At 30.6% G+C, this 18,022-nt stretch overlaps 1 protein-coding gene across 1 annotated transcript in view; it reads right to left on the reverse strand.

The window, feature by feature from the left end:
- Positions 1 to 14,379: 14,379 nt before the first annotated feature.
- Positions 14,380 to 18,022, reverse strand: part of LOC131844724 (uncharacterized) — a 48,039-nt gene continuing 44,396 nt past the window's right edge. The window contains exons 6-8 of the mRNA XM_059193671.1: positions 17,091 to 17,324; positions 15,513 to 15,684; positions 14,380 to 14,743 (exon numbers count right to left, since the gene is read on the reverse strand). Coding sequence (XP_059049654.1) covers positions 14,589 to 14,743; positions 15,513 to 15,684; positions 17,091 to 17,324 — 561 coding nt within the window. The 3' untranslated portion in view covers positions 14,380 to 14,588. The remainder of the gene's footprint in view (positions 14,744 to 15,512; positions 15,685 to 17,090; positions 17,325 to 18,022) is intronic.

The raw sequence follows: 18,022 nt of genomic DNA on the forward strand, positions 1-18,022 counted from the left end.
AAATAGATCTCGAGGCTTGTGACTCGACACGGGTTCTGAAGTACATTAATAGTTCCCTTCACTATTTGTATTGTTTTCCCACCAGAATTAACCTGCTCTTATAATGTCCCCAGGACTATAATAAAAGAGAAATAACTAAAATTCAAATAAAGCTAAAATAAGTATTGTTTAAAGATATTTTTTTATCATACAGCCGTCTTATTCGTAATGCATATAATCAATCAACTGAGAAAAATAATCAAGACACAGAAGCTGGCACTTGTTCCAAACCATTGTAGAATTTTAAAGTTTCAGATTTTGTTGAGAGCATCGTGACTTAGTGGATCAGTACTCGAATTATATTCAAAAGATGATAAGTTCAAAACTGGACGAGATTAAAAATAAGTTTCTCAATTTACATTCAGAAACCACACCCGTTTTTGAACACGCAACATCAATTTTTTAAACTGTTTTAGCCACCATGACTGTTACAAATATTTTATTCATATTGACATGTAAGAAATTGTTTGAATCAGAAAGTGGAATCAGCTATTATTGCCTTTATACAGTATACTATGCGAGCGGCGAGTTGATTACAACGGACATGTTCTCATTAATTTATCATCGTAGAGGCGAAACCGCATTCGGGGCTTCTGTTGTTTATATTATAGTTATAGTATGATCATAATATATTGCGTGATAAGTGAAACATGGTACTGATGGAATACCAATTAATTATATTTGTGTATACAAATAATAATATCTGTATCTACATGAAAGTCGTATGAAAGAACTATCTCTACATTTCAACACAATATAATGTTTATAACAATTTTTTGTCACTGCCTGTGTCGCTTAACTGATAAAGACGCGATGATCACTAATGTATTGTGGTAAGCTTCGCTTAAAGTTTAGTGTTTGTATTGGATTAAGAATCAGCACAAATAAGAAATAAAAATAGGGAGTGGACTGTATTTTTAAAAGGAAAATAATTATTGCAAAAGAAAATGGAAATACGATTTCGCCTAGGAAGGATATCTTCCACACTTCGAACATCCCAAAGTAAGCAATGCAACACCAAACTAACTCACCTTTGCTCAGGAACGTCCCGATGTATAGTACATTTAAATGGCCAGACATTCTAGAGTGTATATTTTTTTAAAAACAAAAATAAAGCAAATAATTCAATAATCTATTTGTAGACGCTAGAACGCAGCCTTATTTTTCTTCCAGTTCTTATTTTCAATTGAATTTTTCTTCGAAATTCGAAATTTAAGTGGCCAGTATTATCCAAGCGCCTTTCGCTCTTATAAGCAAGCCGTTGATACAACCTGCTCATATTAAGGAAATATTTGGCGTACGAAACAGTTTGTTTTATTCTAATCAGCATAGGTATAAAGAAAGAAATTATATGAAATTCCTCGACTCAGCTAGTTTGAAATACAATATATCTAAAAATCTTCAATACTTCAAGTTAATATTCATATAAGCGATCCCTTTTCACTCATTCGGAATTCCATAATTCAAAATGTGATAAATAACGTTTAGTAGTTAGATTCTTTAATTATAATAGTGTGTTAATTATTTTCTTGACATAATACTTATAGAATGAATTTAATTAATGAAAATGGTTTAAGAAGCTGCGGTGCATTCACCTTATATGTGTACATAGTACCAACTTGCATGTAAAAGTAGCAACAACCTCAGGATAAAGTTAGTGACCACCTTCAAATATAATAATTGACATTTGTTTATGGGATTCCTTCGAACTCATTAGTAACTTCATAGGTAAAAAAAGTGACAACCTTATGAGGTTTAATTGGTAGTTTAATTAGGATAACTTTGGCATTTATGTGTGCAACCATGTAGGTAGTGAAATCAAATAGTTTACATACTATATACATAACTTAGGCTATATATACAGTGTGTAAACTATTTGATGGAACTGTAGATATCCTAAGATGTAATGCTAATAATGTTGAGGTGAGCGCGGTATATCGCCAAAGGACGACATTTATAAAACTGCCTACACACGATCCTAAAATCAGGGTCAATATCGAAGTAGTACCTAACCACGAGCATCTTGAATCGTCACGTGTGTGGCGAAACAATGGGCACAGATAACATAATATCTATGGGCGAATTTACATAGTTTGCCCGTTGACCGATTATGTACCAACCACCACAGCTTCAATATTTCCTGTGTTTTAGAGCCATGTGTTAGCCGTTTTATTAGCGGTGTAAATACCGATTTAACAGTATGTTAATAGTTATAATATCGTATACATTTACCGACCTCCCTCTGTATGGAACACGATAGCTTGTTTATAAACTACTAGCTGTGCCTGCGGTTTCACTCGCGTGAAATTTATAGCCTATATGTATTATTATGATGTATAAGCTATATTATACTACATGACATATTCCATATTATTATTACAAAACCTAACCAAAATGACCGTTCGTCCGTTTGTTATAATTTTATATAAAATCCATTCCTTTATAAGGAGTTTTAGTTCGCGCATGTAATAATAATATCTCAGGAAAATTCGCACAGCACGATCTAGTACAAGAGCTAAGTAGAGCTTTTATTATGGGTACTAGACAATTACTACATATAAATTAGATTAGATATATTTGTTTGTAAATACAAACAACCAACAGCATTGTAGCGCATTCAAGGCAACCTAAATATATATACAACAGTAAATAAACAAGTAAGAATACGTAATATACATAGAAAATCCCCAGACGTAACAAACCACCGAGACCGATAAAAAGAAAAAATTTGAGTTTTGTAATTTGAAATGTTGTCCTGAAGTTTCATGCTCTGACTCAATTAATATCGATGATAAATATCGAACGAGGATGGAAAAAACCATTTTGTACATCCGCATTCAAAATAATTCACTTTGTTGGGTTGTTGTTTCGCCTCTCATATAATTGTGTTACAGCTGAACATGATTTCCGCAGCTTTTATATTCTGTTATTTGCTTTCTGCCATCATTCGACATGACGACTTATATTTCGCATTTATTTTATGTAATACAGTGATATTAAATGGCGGATTTAATTATGGGTTGACAGTAAAAAGAATAAGTATGTTCAGTGAAAAAAAATTATTCTTAATTTAAGTAAAATAGATTTATTTATTTGTATATTTTAACATTGAACGCAAAAGAGCGATGTGAAAAGTTCGTCATCATGTGTATCTGTAAGTCTACATGCCTATCTATGGTACTCGTATCTTTTTATTGTTTGACGTAATCGTTATGATTTTTAGCTATAATTTATTAGAGTTTATTATTTATTCGAAGGTTACTATATTGTATTATTTTATATTTATCTTAGTTATATCATTATTGCATAGAAGTAATAGGAAACAATGTATTCCGAAAATGTCTATACTTGAAACGAAATGATTTTTTACCTATACGAAACGAAATTGTCTATGAATATTGTTTATCTGTTATGTTTGTTAAAATTAAATCTGTTATATTTTTTAATCGTTTGAGGGCAGATTGTACCTACCCTTTGTTTCGAAAGGAGACTCCAGCCGTAAATATTATGCTGATTTTGCATAAAATAGGTTTGTTTAAAACCCCATGTATTCAAATTAAGTTTAATTAAAACAAGAAACTAAAGAATATAATCTTTTTATTTTATTTGTATATAAATATTTTGTCAACAAAATATTAAACAAACAACGCGAACATAAACATTAATCTTATTAAATTTCGCAAGTGTCCATCAGTCTGTTAATGATTAACGATGCTGTGACATTCTCCTTTCTGCTGGTGTCGAGAAAATTGATTTTCCATTGACAACGCACGAAAACTGTGTCTACTCATATATGATAGGTGCTCTGGAAGTGAAGAAACAAAAATACGATGCAAACCTCAAAAGCATTTAATATTCTCAGTATTTTTATAAAAAAGTTCTATGTTAGAATAGCTTGTTACGCGCGGCTCTGCATGCATAATGTAAGTTAAAAATTTTCAAAATATCTTCACAGCGGATGCATACATTATAAAATTTGAAAAATTTACGTACTAGATTTTGTTTGTATGCTTATAGCCAATATAAACTACACAATGTTTCTAATTTTGAATCTATTAAAATTATCGAACCATTTAAAAAAAAATCTGCGTAATTCTACAGAAATCATGAAATATGTATCAGATACGGAAATATGTCGTGTAATTGTTTTACAAATACATTTTGTCATTTTGTACAAAATTTTTGCCACCTAAGTTAAGTATTGTCACTTTTTAAATATATTGCTATGGACTAAATAAAAACACTGTTGTAATACCAAATTCAGGAATATAGTATTGTTATTTATAAAATATTCCTTTATACAATCGAGTTTAATACCGTCCTTAGATTTCTATTCCGTCGGCATTTATTTTTTAAATTGAATTTATATACTTTTATTAAATATAGCATTAAAATAGACTCAAATAATAAAACAAAAACATTATCCTACCGAATTCTGAAATGTATAAAATTTCCTTTTTATATTTCTGCGTACAATTCGGTAGCAAAGTTGCGTTTTATAACGTCATTGGGTTCCTATCTTGTCGACATTAGATCGTGAGTCGTTAGAACTCTATTATTACATTCTCGAATACACCGAGTCGAGTTTGTCTGGCTCCTTTTATGTCCCACTGAAAAAGGGGTTAATTTCGTTGTTAAGTTCTCTAATTTGATGTGTAATGGCATCTTAGTAACTTGTTAACCCAATCCCAAGATTGTTGTCGGAATATCGTGTAAGTCTACTTCTATATATAAATTTATCTTTTGAAATGCTGTAGCATTATAAAATATGTATATTTCACTAATAACCTACTATTGCTTTCCTCCTGGAAACCGTCGTAATAAATTCCTGGTGAATTTTCCACGAAATTCTAACTGACCGGACCTCATGCTTATCTTATCATCCACTGGTGCCTTGCAAAGGTTTACCGTTAGCACAGGCGGGAACACTATTCCTTTATCAAAAAATATTATTAAGTTTCATGGTCTCTGCTTCCACTGATGGATGATATGAATGAATAGATATATGGATATATATGAAAAATATATATGATGATGGAGATATATGAACTCAAAATATATCTTGAGTCATTATATATGTAATAGTTACATGTTAGTTTCACATATCTATGAGAAATTGTACGGATTCATTCATTAACGAGCTCTAAGTTTAATATATATATTTAAGTATTACAGAGCCAACAGAATATCAGCGTTGCAAGTTTGTCTGTAGTTTTATGCGGAATTAGTTCCCTATTCACCGTTGCGGTACATAAAGCTACCTCTATTCTTCTGTTTGTATATTTTTTTGTATCTTAATTATGTTATGTGTCTATAATTGGTGCGTACAGAATTTATCAGTTATCTATATATTCAATGTACAAATAATTTAAGTATATAATTAAATTTTATTAACTATTGTACTATTATATATAGGCTTCTTCTTCCATTCACTTCATTGTCCATTCAAGTAGTCCCCTGGTATCATCCATAGAAATATATATTCACCTATCACTTTCATTAAAAAACAAAAAATATAAAATATTTACAGAAATTGTTGATTATAAAATGTTATTATACTCGCATGTTTGATATATTTTTTCTATATCTCTTATAATTATCAACTTACTAACGACACTAACTTGTCTTTTTCTCTTCTTCTAAATAAAAAACAATAAATTTAACAGTAAAATTAAGTTAAATTAAATGTGAATTTATTAAACAAACTTTGACCTCAAATTTTCAATGTTTCACAATTTACCTATATACTTTATTCATTCATTGCATTTTCTAAGTTTCATCAGTAATATTTATTAATACCCAAAAGACGGCATTTTTATATATTCTAAACTTTGCAGACAACAGTTCAATCAACCGCTACTGTTAATTATAACTTTGCTGTTAATCAAACTTGATAACTAAGTTAAGGTTTTGAAATGATCTCTGTTACTATTAGATGTTACCAGCGCGCTCGTCTGAGTTTTTTGAGAAAAAAGAATCTACACTTAATACGTCTTCACGATACAATCTATACTCCTCTCAAATTTCATTAGGACCCGTTCAGCTATTTAGGCATGTTAAAACAATCAGGCAAATATATACACTTTGGTATATAGAGTAGGTAATACTAGAAATTTTATATCTATAAAATTTCAGCAGCGTTAAATATAAAAAAAATATAAGAATAACACATAGGCATGTGTTATTCTGATGCATAAGCTATATAAAGCTGTAAAGTTTCATCAAAAATTCAGTATCATTCCGTTCAGTAGGTTTTGTGCGATAGAGTAACAATTATCCATATTTGCAAACTGTCGCGTTTATAATATTATTGAGATTAAGATTAGTACATACCTATAGATTATCTATGGTTATGATATTAGAAAATAGTTGATTATACAAACAGATAACTACTCTCTAACTCTAACTCATTAATTCATTAGCTAAGCTTCAAATATATGTCAGATAGCTGCTGAAAAAAGTTGAAATTAATAAATAATCTATTATAGTTTTAAGTTTCGTAACATCTTTTATTCTTGTATTAAAAAACCTAACTTACATGCACATGCATTACTCAGTTATATCAGAAAGCTCGTTCGACAGTCGTGTTAAAATTTGTTACTTCACATTTCTGTGCACCATTTAGGTTCACTAAAAGCAACTTTAAAGTTTGCTCCAACCCGCCTATCAGAACTGATATGCACGCCACTTTTACCGCACACGCGATTCTGTTTTTGCTGTTTTAGACCACTTCCTGCTTTATCTATACAGTATTTTAGTCGTTAGGTGTCGATTAGATACAGCCTCTGTTTAAATGAGCGCTTACCAAGGTGCTTGCGCTTCATTAACTGTTCAAGTCAGGAAGCATTGATTTAAATTCATGTTCCTTAGGAAATGTTCCGTTTAATTTCCCCTCTAATAGTTTTAGCTGAAAAAGTTTCAATTTGTTACTAAATGTTACTTTTTGGCCTAATTAAACTTGATATTTTGAATGTCAGTTCCTTTTATATCATCGTAAAAGAAAGCGACATATGGTTACGTCATAAAAAGAACCCACAGATATCGGATATCAAGAAATGATTTCCCGAAATTTCGACATTAATGAGAGACAATTTCATTTTCATCACAATTTCTATTGGATTAATGCGGTGTATTTTAGACATAATTAAATAAACGTATTGAGAATAAACTTATAAATATGTCATAAGACAAGGCTTTAAACAATTTGAATTCTGGCCTTAGGTCAAGGCCAGAATTCACAAAGAGCAACAAGTACATAATGATTGGATTATCATCCAATCCAAAAAAACTGTTTATAACATAACTGTAATATTACTATTCTCATTCTCTTATAATTACGTGTAAGTAGGTACTTATACAATTCCATAATTTATGTCACATTCTTTTATCTTATTTATTGCCTTGTTACTTGTCTATACAACGAATAATTATATTAAATAATTTTAAATGTTTAAGGACTATTTAAGGCATATTATTAAGGTATATTAGTTAACCAAGAGATTACCCGGCTATTAACAGAGTATTGGACTGAATAAATACAATTACCTGGTGCCTTTTAAGTCAGTCAACATCTGGACTTTTCGCTCATAAGATCAGAGTCGATGTACCATAAATTCTATTACGCAACATGTGCTCGCCTAAGTTTGGCAACATCGTTTGAGAATGTCTTATCAAACAGTGAAATGTGATTAAAACTGAGTTGCTCACTGGATATGATATGGAAGACGGAGTTTACATTCACCGTATTCTATTATTATCAAATAATTAATACTTACTATTTAAATGTATCTATTTTTCAGTAAACGTTTCGCCATGAAAATCTATATAAAGCAAGGACAAATTGGAAGGTCAGTGAAGGCCGATGAAGAGACGAAATAGAAGTGGAAGTTTCTGTTTCTCCACCGGTTAGCGAGTACTTGAACTCTCGAAATGATTAGAGAAACTTGTTTGTTTGAGTTTAAATACCTGCAACTTTCTACGTTTTTAATATGACTAGCTAGTCATATAAAAAATGTGAAGAAAATCCCATCAAGAATGAGAAATGAATGTTGCAATTAATGTAATTTATTTTGTACTTAGTGTATAGCACTTAGCATTGGTGTAAAGTGTATTAAACAATAAAAAGTGCAACGCTTGTAAAGGCGGTATTTCTTACACGGTCGGCTAACTAGAGTTTTCAACGTAAAGTTACATTAAGCTGCTCCTTAGTAAAATTTATTGGAACATAAACAAAATTAAGAATAAATAAGCCTTATACATTTTTGAGATAGGTACTACAAAATGTCTAGATATTATTCTATCCATAAAAATAAGCCAAGTTATAAGCGTGCACCTTTCTGTTTCGAGAATAGATGTAGGCAGCTGTTATCCTATTACAAGAATTTACAAAAATATTATGTTCGTAATTTGAATAAGTAATTTCAAATGATATAAATAGGGTATAACATCTTTCTGAGCTAGTAGAACTAGCTTGAATATAGTAAAAAATATTAGTAATGACAATATTTGATGTACCTATATCAACAGAAACAAACTTCTTAGCATTGCATAGATTCATCGTGCGGGAGCCGGGGCCATCATGTTGCAGAGGGGAAACCTCCGAGCAGTTCTCGAGACTTGTGGTCCGAATGTAAGTTTAAGGGGCACCTTGCCGACGTACGTCACACTTATGTTAATTGTCGCATGTCTAATAAATCTACTTAAAACAACATTTATTTGAAAGAGCAACACTCAAGTTTTATGCTCATTCTTCTTGTGATTGTGAAAAATGTGACCATTCAAAAGTGCTTATATTAAGTTTATTTGAATAAAGATTATTTCTATTTATGTTCACAGCTCGTCTTTCTTTCCATGCCCAGCCAGATCTTGTAGGAGCCTGCTAGTGCAGCTTTAGATACACTTCTAGTATAGAACTTAATGCAGTTATAGCCAGGCAAAGACGCTCTATATCTCTCGCTCTCACTTCGACCGCATGTAACCACATAGCCATTTTTAGTAAATTCGTTTATGACTTTGTAATATTTATTTGTTTATACTGCCTTTAGATATATTTGTTTCCTGTGGTAGGTTTTCTGTTATAGAAACAAGTTAAAAATAAATAAAATGAAAAAAGAGGATACGCCATGTTAATATTATATATTATTATTACTTTATAAAAAAAAACATCAAAGTCGTCTCGAAATTGGTGAAAGCATCCAAATGTATAGAAAATCATACTTGAAATGCGGGTTCTCGTCCCCTTCTTTTGATGTCGGTTCAAAACAAAACTAAAGAAAAGAGTAAAAACAATGTTTGCAATACGAGTAGAGGGGAATTGGATATTTTTCCCTTTCTCCAATAATAAAATTTATGGATATACGAATGAGGCGAAATATTATTATTGGTGGGCGCACATCGAATTATGAGCAATAACAAGTCAGTGAGAAACGCTTGAATTATTCAACGGTTTTGTCGATCGATACTGTCGATCTATGATCCTCTTGTATTTTACGAATTCTAAGGGAAATAAATACTTTTTTATTAATAGTGTTAGAATAAGATTTCATATAATTGTATATGCAGTGTAAGAATTCATAATGTGTATTGTTACATTATGAATTCTTACATTGCACAATGTAATGAAAACTGTGAAATTAGTAGTAGTGTAAGATTTATATAATTGTATATGCATATTGATAAATCTAATCTTCCAAATAAAGATGGGTGACACTGCATGTTGTCAACTCACCCGGCCGGCCAGCGGTGGTTCTGGGCCAGACGGATAAGGTCTGCCTCGGTGTCACTGTTAGGCAAATTGTAACATCTCGGCTGGAGTTGTACAAAAATGGAAATTAAATAAATATAATAATATTAAAGTAAATTAAAAAAGGCACGGACGAATATGTCTGTGGAAAAATGTATTTAAATATAAAAAAAAAAAAAATACTTTTTTATTTAATAATTCATACTTAACGGTTGCCTTTTACAATAAAGGAGACAGTCAACATATTTTCATTATTGTTCGAAAAAAAGTAAAATCAAAACTTTTATCGCATTTATAATAAGAATTACGAGTATTGCATATTTTTCTTTATGTCGTATTAGTAAATAAATATTTTTTAATACTGTATAAGGATCATATTTCTTTAGATATGTATCTATTTTGTTTAAAGTTAATAAGGTACAAAGTATTCTATGTGCTTACCTCTGTCACAACTGTTTTAGCTATTTAGTAGCTTGTTTTGGAAGGTGTTTTGGTTTGAGGTGTGAAATAGACCTGTAAAATTTCAGGCGTATAAAGGCATGATATTTGTCCGGAGGGCAATGTGTTGCTGGCAGCTTGCCCATCATTTTTTTTTAATATTTATATTATTTTGATATTCTTTTATTTTGTAATTTGTGACTTGTATGCACTTATGAGACGAATATATGTGTATATATTTTCGTTCATTGTTCTTGAAAAATAGTAAATTATTAATCTAGGGTCAATCACAGAATGTGAAGGTAATATAGTATCGGGGTAGCTTGGATGTCATACAACAAAATGCCAGGATTATGTTTATATAGTTAATAGTGCAAACTAACTTGGTTGCTATTCTACTTACATATAATTCGATCTAACATCTTAATTAAATTTAGAACGGGAAGATAGTGCTTGTTCCTATATATGGTCAACTGAAATTTGACCTAGATACACAACACGTACTCACTTGTTTAGAAACTCAACAGCTTTAGTTATCGAACAACAGAGATAGAACTACGAGTTTGGATAGTTAGTTCGAAAGTTTGATAAACCGAAGAATTTATTATATTGTTTATTATGCATAATAGCTTAAAATAATTCACATCCAGCACGGCCATCTAGTTATAAAGTAAGCATAGCTTGTGTTGTGGATACTAGATAACTGATGGAAATACTTATGTATCAATTGATATAAATATATACATACATAACATTAATAGAAAACACACAGACCGTACTCAACAATGATAATGAATAAAATGTTTGCATCGTGGGAGGAATTGAACCCGCGACATTTGGAAGTAAAGCTATATGCTAAACTGCTGGACTAGAAAAGAGTATGTAATATGTTTTACTATGGTAGAGGGATAGAATAAATAACAAACAATCTGAGTCAAGCCTTTTTATTCATCATTCACATAGTGTGACCATGTCCATTATAATTAAGTTTAAAATGGCCAGAAGATTATATTTTTTACCTGAAACTGTAATATTTCGACCATCCAATAACTACGGGAAGATGCAATAGTTTACAGTAGTCACTGGAACTTTGGAATATTTTATATGGTATTTAGTAAAACTTAGATTGATTTCATCGACTTCAAGTACAAGGTTTCGAGATATCATCGTTCCTATGTTTCAGAATATTAATACATATGAATTTTATATTCAAAATCAATTGGTACGGCATATTTAAAAAAATATTTTCATAACGTAATTATTATGTCTTCCACATATAGTATAATTAAATTTGTAGCACTAGTCATTATAAAAAATATATAAATACCTAAGTTTTGAAAATAGACGGTGACCACTTGATACGGTACGATGAATTTATGAATATTATTATTGGTGAAAAATAGAAGAAATGAAGAGGACTGGAAGACCAAAGCTCAGTTACATCAAGTAAATTAAGAATAAAATTGGAGCAGTGTCGTATCAACAGTAAAAGAGAATGGAAGATCGTGAGAAGTGGATAAACCAAGAAGAGAGTGGATCTTCAATTATGAATGTAATAATTGACAAATAGATTTAAATAGAAATATAGGTATTTAAAATACTTTATTAGTAATAAAGTGATTTTGTCAAGCACTGCAATGTGCTACGCGCCATTGGAGTTGGATTAAAATAGCTCATATAATAGTTTTTAAGAACCTATTAAATAATATTACTCATTCCGAAGTTTTACTCATACTTTGTAGGTAGCTTACCGAATGTAATGCACACATCTTTGATGTACCACAATTCTTGATAAATGACAAAGTTCCAGCGCTTCTGATAGTAATAATGATTCCAATAGTATATAATAAATACAGATTACACCAACATTTATTATTGTAACAGTTAATATATAAATAGCAATTTATTATTTTCATGGAATTACAACGTCATCATTGAAATTTTTATTTAGAAATCATAAAGATTGTTGGTATTATGTATAACCACAGATTAAACCTACGCTATATTTTTATCTATAATAATAATATATAATTTCGTCTATACAGTAGCACATAAATTAATCTATTTTAAAATATATTTCGCTTCAATATACACATTTTAACTTATCACATCCTTTAGCCTAACAAATAAACTTTCTACAGTAGTCAGTGTATAGAGCTGCGGGAAGACTTTCAACACCAAGTAGCAGGATTGATTGACAATTCTTAATTTTAAAGGAGAACAAGTCACTTTAGAAATCCACTTAACTGAATATACGAGTAGATTATCTGCAGAAACAATAGTTACATTATCTGCTGGTTTAATCTACTCAAATTTAGTAAATTTATTTGCTGATTAATGTTTAAATTTCAATAAAGATCTCACTCACAGTATTCTAAATGTCGAATTAATCAATTTTAATTTAATACAGCTTGCGTTGCTTTATTGATTAAATAACATCTCTAAACTTTATTCATTTGATTTGTGTTTGCAAGCTTGCTTAGCTTAATTATTATTGATTTATTAACATCTTTTACCATTCTTGTTAGGGATAAGTATTTGCTAGCTTTTTAGATTTATTATTCCTTTATTTTTTAGAATTAATTGTGTATTGCGTGATTTTGATTCATTATCTTGAACAATAAAATATTATTGCTGTAAATAATAATATATTGTAAGTAATGCAACATAGACATTATTGTTCTCCTTCATTCAATCCTCCTCTCAGCAATTACGATTAAATATAATACCTCTGCTTTCACATCGTAACACTAATCATATCGAAAATATTCTGCTGAAATACACAGACAATAATTAATTCTCAAAATATGTTCTCACTTTGAAATCGCCTACCAACATGAAATATTCAGATTCATTACATTTAAATAGTTTATTGAGAAAACAAATCTACGACAATTGTCCGCGAATCTACTAGTATTAATCAATTTCCGATCCTAATATATTAAATAGTTTTACATAAAAATCTGCATATATATACTTCAGAACATTTCTTTAACAACGACTATTAATAAAATTTCCAATTTAATAACTAATGGCACATCAATTTCGGAATATTTCATGATGATTTTAAATGATTAAATATTATGTAACACAACATTCAAAGCATTAGCAACAAAACCTAATACATATATTACAATTATTGTTCACCCCACAACACTATTCGATTTAAAATCTATTGGGAACTGTATCGATTAATGTTGACAAGGACTGCATTAAACAAAATGGGTATTACAATACAATACCCCCTACGTCATTTGTAACTATAAGTATTGTAGTAAATAAATTTCATTAGAATATAGTTCTTTCATTTCTCATACAGTACGCTCGCATAATTAAATAATAGAATAGACAAATCAACATCTGTTCATAATATAGAGGGAATCTTTAAGAACTCGTTAAATATAATACCGAATATCAGAAATATATGTCAGCAGTAAATACCTTAAGCCGCCATTAAACTGAATAGACCATAACTTGGAGTGGAAAATCTGCTCGTGTGCATTTTGAGCTCATATTTTTTTCTCATTATGAGCCAGTGTCGAGAACGTATTCGAACATCCAATCACACTCCTGTATAACACTAGACAGCTTTAAGCTCATATTATTAATAGATTAAAGGTTAAACATAAATATCGTTATAGATTCTACTAAGGTTTATTCTAAGTAGATATATGTTAGTGAAAAATATAGAAATATACGCGCTATATCAAAATAAACACGTAGAAGATTAAGTTGTACATATATAGATAAGAAGAGATTTTGTTTGCTAAACCCTGTCGAAAAAATATATGGTTTAGATATCGCCAGCCATATTTATTGTTTGTGGAAGTATCAGATGTATTGTACTAAAATAGCATTAGAATTTACTATTTAGAATATAATAAATAAATTAATAATTGATATATGTGTAATAATTGACATATAGAAGCTCAAGAGGAAACCAGCCATGTATACTAAAGCAGTTATTAAACATTCATTAAAATTATACAGTTACAATGTAAATTCTATATTCTTTACGTTAAAATATGAACACAGTAAAATTTTACTAATATTTACCTAATTGGTAAAGGATTTAAATAGTAATAAAGCAGGAGCTCGTATTAAGACAATAATTTTCTAACAATTAAACTGAAATTTAAATAAATCCGATACCTATTGAGAAATATAAGGCATACATTTTCTAGCAAACAAAATTTTAAACGGGACAACCTTTTACCTTGAAAGTGAGACGAAAAGCCTAAATATTTTGTTAAAATGTGTAATTATATTGTAGGTAGTACGAAGTACATGGTTTCTAAACTTGTACAATTTACTATTTTCTCAAAGCGCTATAATACCGTTCGGTGTCTGAAGGCAAAGATTGCAGTTTTCAATCTATCCGATTTAATTGAAGCGAGATCCCTCGAAACAGAAACCCGCAGCTCAGAATCCAAAGTGGGTGGTAATTTTGCAGACAGGTAGAAGTTCCGTTTGCATGGCTTGTTTCAGAATGCGGCTTCTTCATACTGAGCTCGTTCACGGCCACTACGACAAGTATAGAATAGAATAATATTTTATTTGACTCTCTAGAATATAAAATACATATACAACATTAATTAAAAAATAAACAATATTATTTTACATATATTAATATATGGAATAAATATCAATAAAAATAGGTTATAATAGGAGTCAATGTAGAACACAATTCGGCATAAATGGAAGTATGGTTTTCAGCGATTTTTATAGTAAAGTTAAGAGGCTACAAGGCCTTATTTCATTATTATTACTAGTGGGTATCCTATGGTTCACAATTCATTTAAATTTTAAGTTTGAATCTTATTAAGGTATATATATAGCCAAGAATAAAATGTATGAGTGCGTGGTGGGCATCAATAGCATGGTAGTGTGTAAAATATATTTATCTTTAGTCTTTTTTAATATTTTATTATAAAAAAATACTAGCATTCTGCCATAATATTTCATGTAAACTTTAGCTTTCATGCTTTTATTCTTGTACAAAGTCTTTACATTGCTTTAATACGTTATATAATATATATTTGACTATTAAAATAACATTGTTTTTTTTTATTTTTCACTTATTTACCTATTTAAATGTATAATTAATATTTTACATATAAATAAAAATATTTTTTATTATATTGACATTAACACGATTAACGAGAGCTATTTATTACCTCACATAAATACAAGGATCCTTCTAAAGTTGTCATTCTTGTTTTGTATCACGTAAATCTAGCTTGCCGGTGATTTTACTTTGTTACGTTATGTCATAATTTAGAAACAATCTCACCTGTGACTGTCTGTTTCTTGATATCTGCGAATCTCTCGCCAGGACCCACCTCGTCGGGTATGGTGGCCGTACACGTTAACTGAAGTTTCCCATGCGCCGGAGCACGTAGTTCAGCTATCGACACCCAAAGGGATATAGGAGCCATCGATGAAGCACGTGGCCTCTCCTGCATCTAAATAAAGAAGTTTTTGATTGTATATATTACTAATATATTATAAAAGCGGAAGTTTGTGAGTGTAGATTCACGGAAAATCTACTAAATGGATTACAATGAAACTTTCTAATAATATAGCTTATACATTAGAATAACACATAGGCTTTAAGGCGAGTGAAACCGCGGTACAGGTAGTATTTATTATACGGGATATGGACCATGATAGAATTGTTTAAGAGCTCGACCGAGAAACGTGACATATGACGATAATATATGGTAAGAATAAATGAAGTAAGAATTTGATTATAACCGCAACTTCGTCTGCATCACGCTTACTTGCCATTAAACAACTAATTTACATAATATCTTTTAAAATTATGGCCATCAAAATCCGCCAGTTTCATCAAAATCGGTTTAGTAGTTCTTACGTGAAAGAGTAACAAACATCCATCCATCCATCAATATTCACAAAGTTTCGCGTTTATAACATTAGTAAAGATAAATTATAATCTTGCTGTATCATAGAATGGTGGTCAGTTATAGATTATTGCAATATTTTTTGTACAAGTTAGTCAATTATTTTCCTTTATCCCAAGATTCCTTGGAACAGATTGCTTTTAGCAAGAAGGCCGAGTACTGTTTCTTTGTTTGTTTTATTATAATTTATTAAACATTACAGCCTTAGCTTTTTGTTCAAGAAATATAGCCAGTAATTCTTTATTAGGGATAATAACACGAAATATCTAATATCTCGTTAAATGTAGCCACTAACAAGCAACAAAGGTGTTGTTTTATTATCAGATTTTTATATAAATGAATAGATGTAGATTATATATAACTTAACTTATTATTAGCCATTTTTTGGAGTAAATTATGGATAACCATCAGCGAAAATCTGTAATTATAATGTAATAGCGATCTATTCCGGATATATTTACGAGCAAGCAAAAAATAATTCTTTTTATTTTTATGTGCACAGGATGTAACCGATTATCATTATTTCTGGATCTGCCCTCATATTGCAGAGAGATTCTTTATTAAATCCACTTAAAAAAAACAATCCTTATATTTATTATTTTGGATTAGCTGTATTTTGCGGTTTGTTCATATAAATCTGGAATATTATTTATCTATGTGTGTGTACCATGTTTTATTCGAGTATCTCAAATAACATATGCATTCACTTCTCACAAACTTTCGCTGTTATAATAATTACTAAATATTTATCTAAAATAGCAGATAAAGCTATTTTAGATAAATGCTAACTCCTCGTGATGTAATCTATTTTCACGCCAAATTTCTTTAAGTCGTGAGTCAAGGATACAAACAGACACAATTTCGCATTCATAATACCTATATATATGAATAGTAGAATTCTAGAGTTTAGATTAAAAAAATAAAGTAGTATGGTAATTACTGGATACCTTAGACATCTCCTCACTTTGAGCTTCTTTGAAAGTGCACTTATTGTGTTTGCTAGTATTCGTGGTAGGTGGCGTAGTGGTCTCGCTCACCAGTGCCCAGTATTTGGCGGTGTAGTTGAACTCCGGAGCTATGTAGCGGTGTTGGTGCTTGCGATGCCGGTATCCGCCACCTCCTTTGGTCCGAGTCGAGCTTGACACTCGATATGAAAAATATCTTACCGATTCTTCATTTACCTGGGAACAAAAATTTCATGGTATGCCATCGCACGACTAGGTGAGCCGTATGCTTGTTTGTCATTCCAGTTAAATAAAAAGTTCGGCCCATCTGGTGGTATATGGTTACCGTAGGCTATGGACGCCTGAGACAACAGGGGTGTCACCCTTATTTTTACTCTATATTATTATATTGTAGACACATATCAGACACCACAAAATACCATATCGCTTCATTGATGGATAGCCCTTCTGCAATATATAAATATACCTAAATTGAACTTTGTTTTCCGTATTTAGCCTTGCACTTGGACTCATGTACACATAGAGCTGAGACTTTTAAAATACCCAACCAAGCGCAGAAGATATCTTGATATCTTAAGTAAGTTTCTTGGTTACAGGCTTCTCGGAGCGACGATAAAAGTTGTATTCAATATTAAAATAAAGATGATTGAAGGAGGCCTACTCCAAAAAATTGGTTGAATAACGCTTAAGAAGAAGAAAAGGAATGTCACTGTTACGGACTCTTCGATTACATTAGCGGCTATTTTTCAAGCCTCGAAGCAGCCATAACAGAGGCCGTCTGTAGCACCATGTATAGGCATAGGTGTTCGTTTAAGTGGCCTTTAAGTTGCCTTATTGTGCCAATCATTACCTTAAGATTTTACTATCATCTCGTTGTTGAATTCATCCTATAGTCTATTCTAGACAAAAAAATT

The sequence above is a fragment of the Achroia grisella genome, unplaced genomic scaffold (assembly GCF_030625045.1).
Source record: "Achroia grisella isolate CSIRO2021 unplaced genomic scaffold, CSIRO_AGI_Agris_v1 utg4116, whole genome shotgun sequence".
Taxonomy (NCBI): domain Eukaryota; kingdom Metazoa; phylum Arthropoda; class Insecta; order Lepidoptera; family Pyralidae; genus Achroia; species Achroia grisella.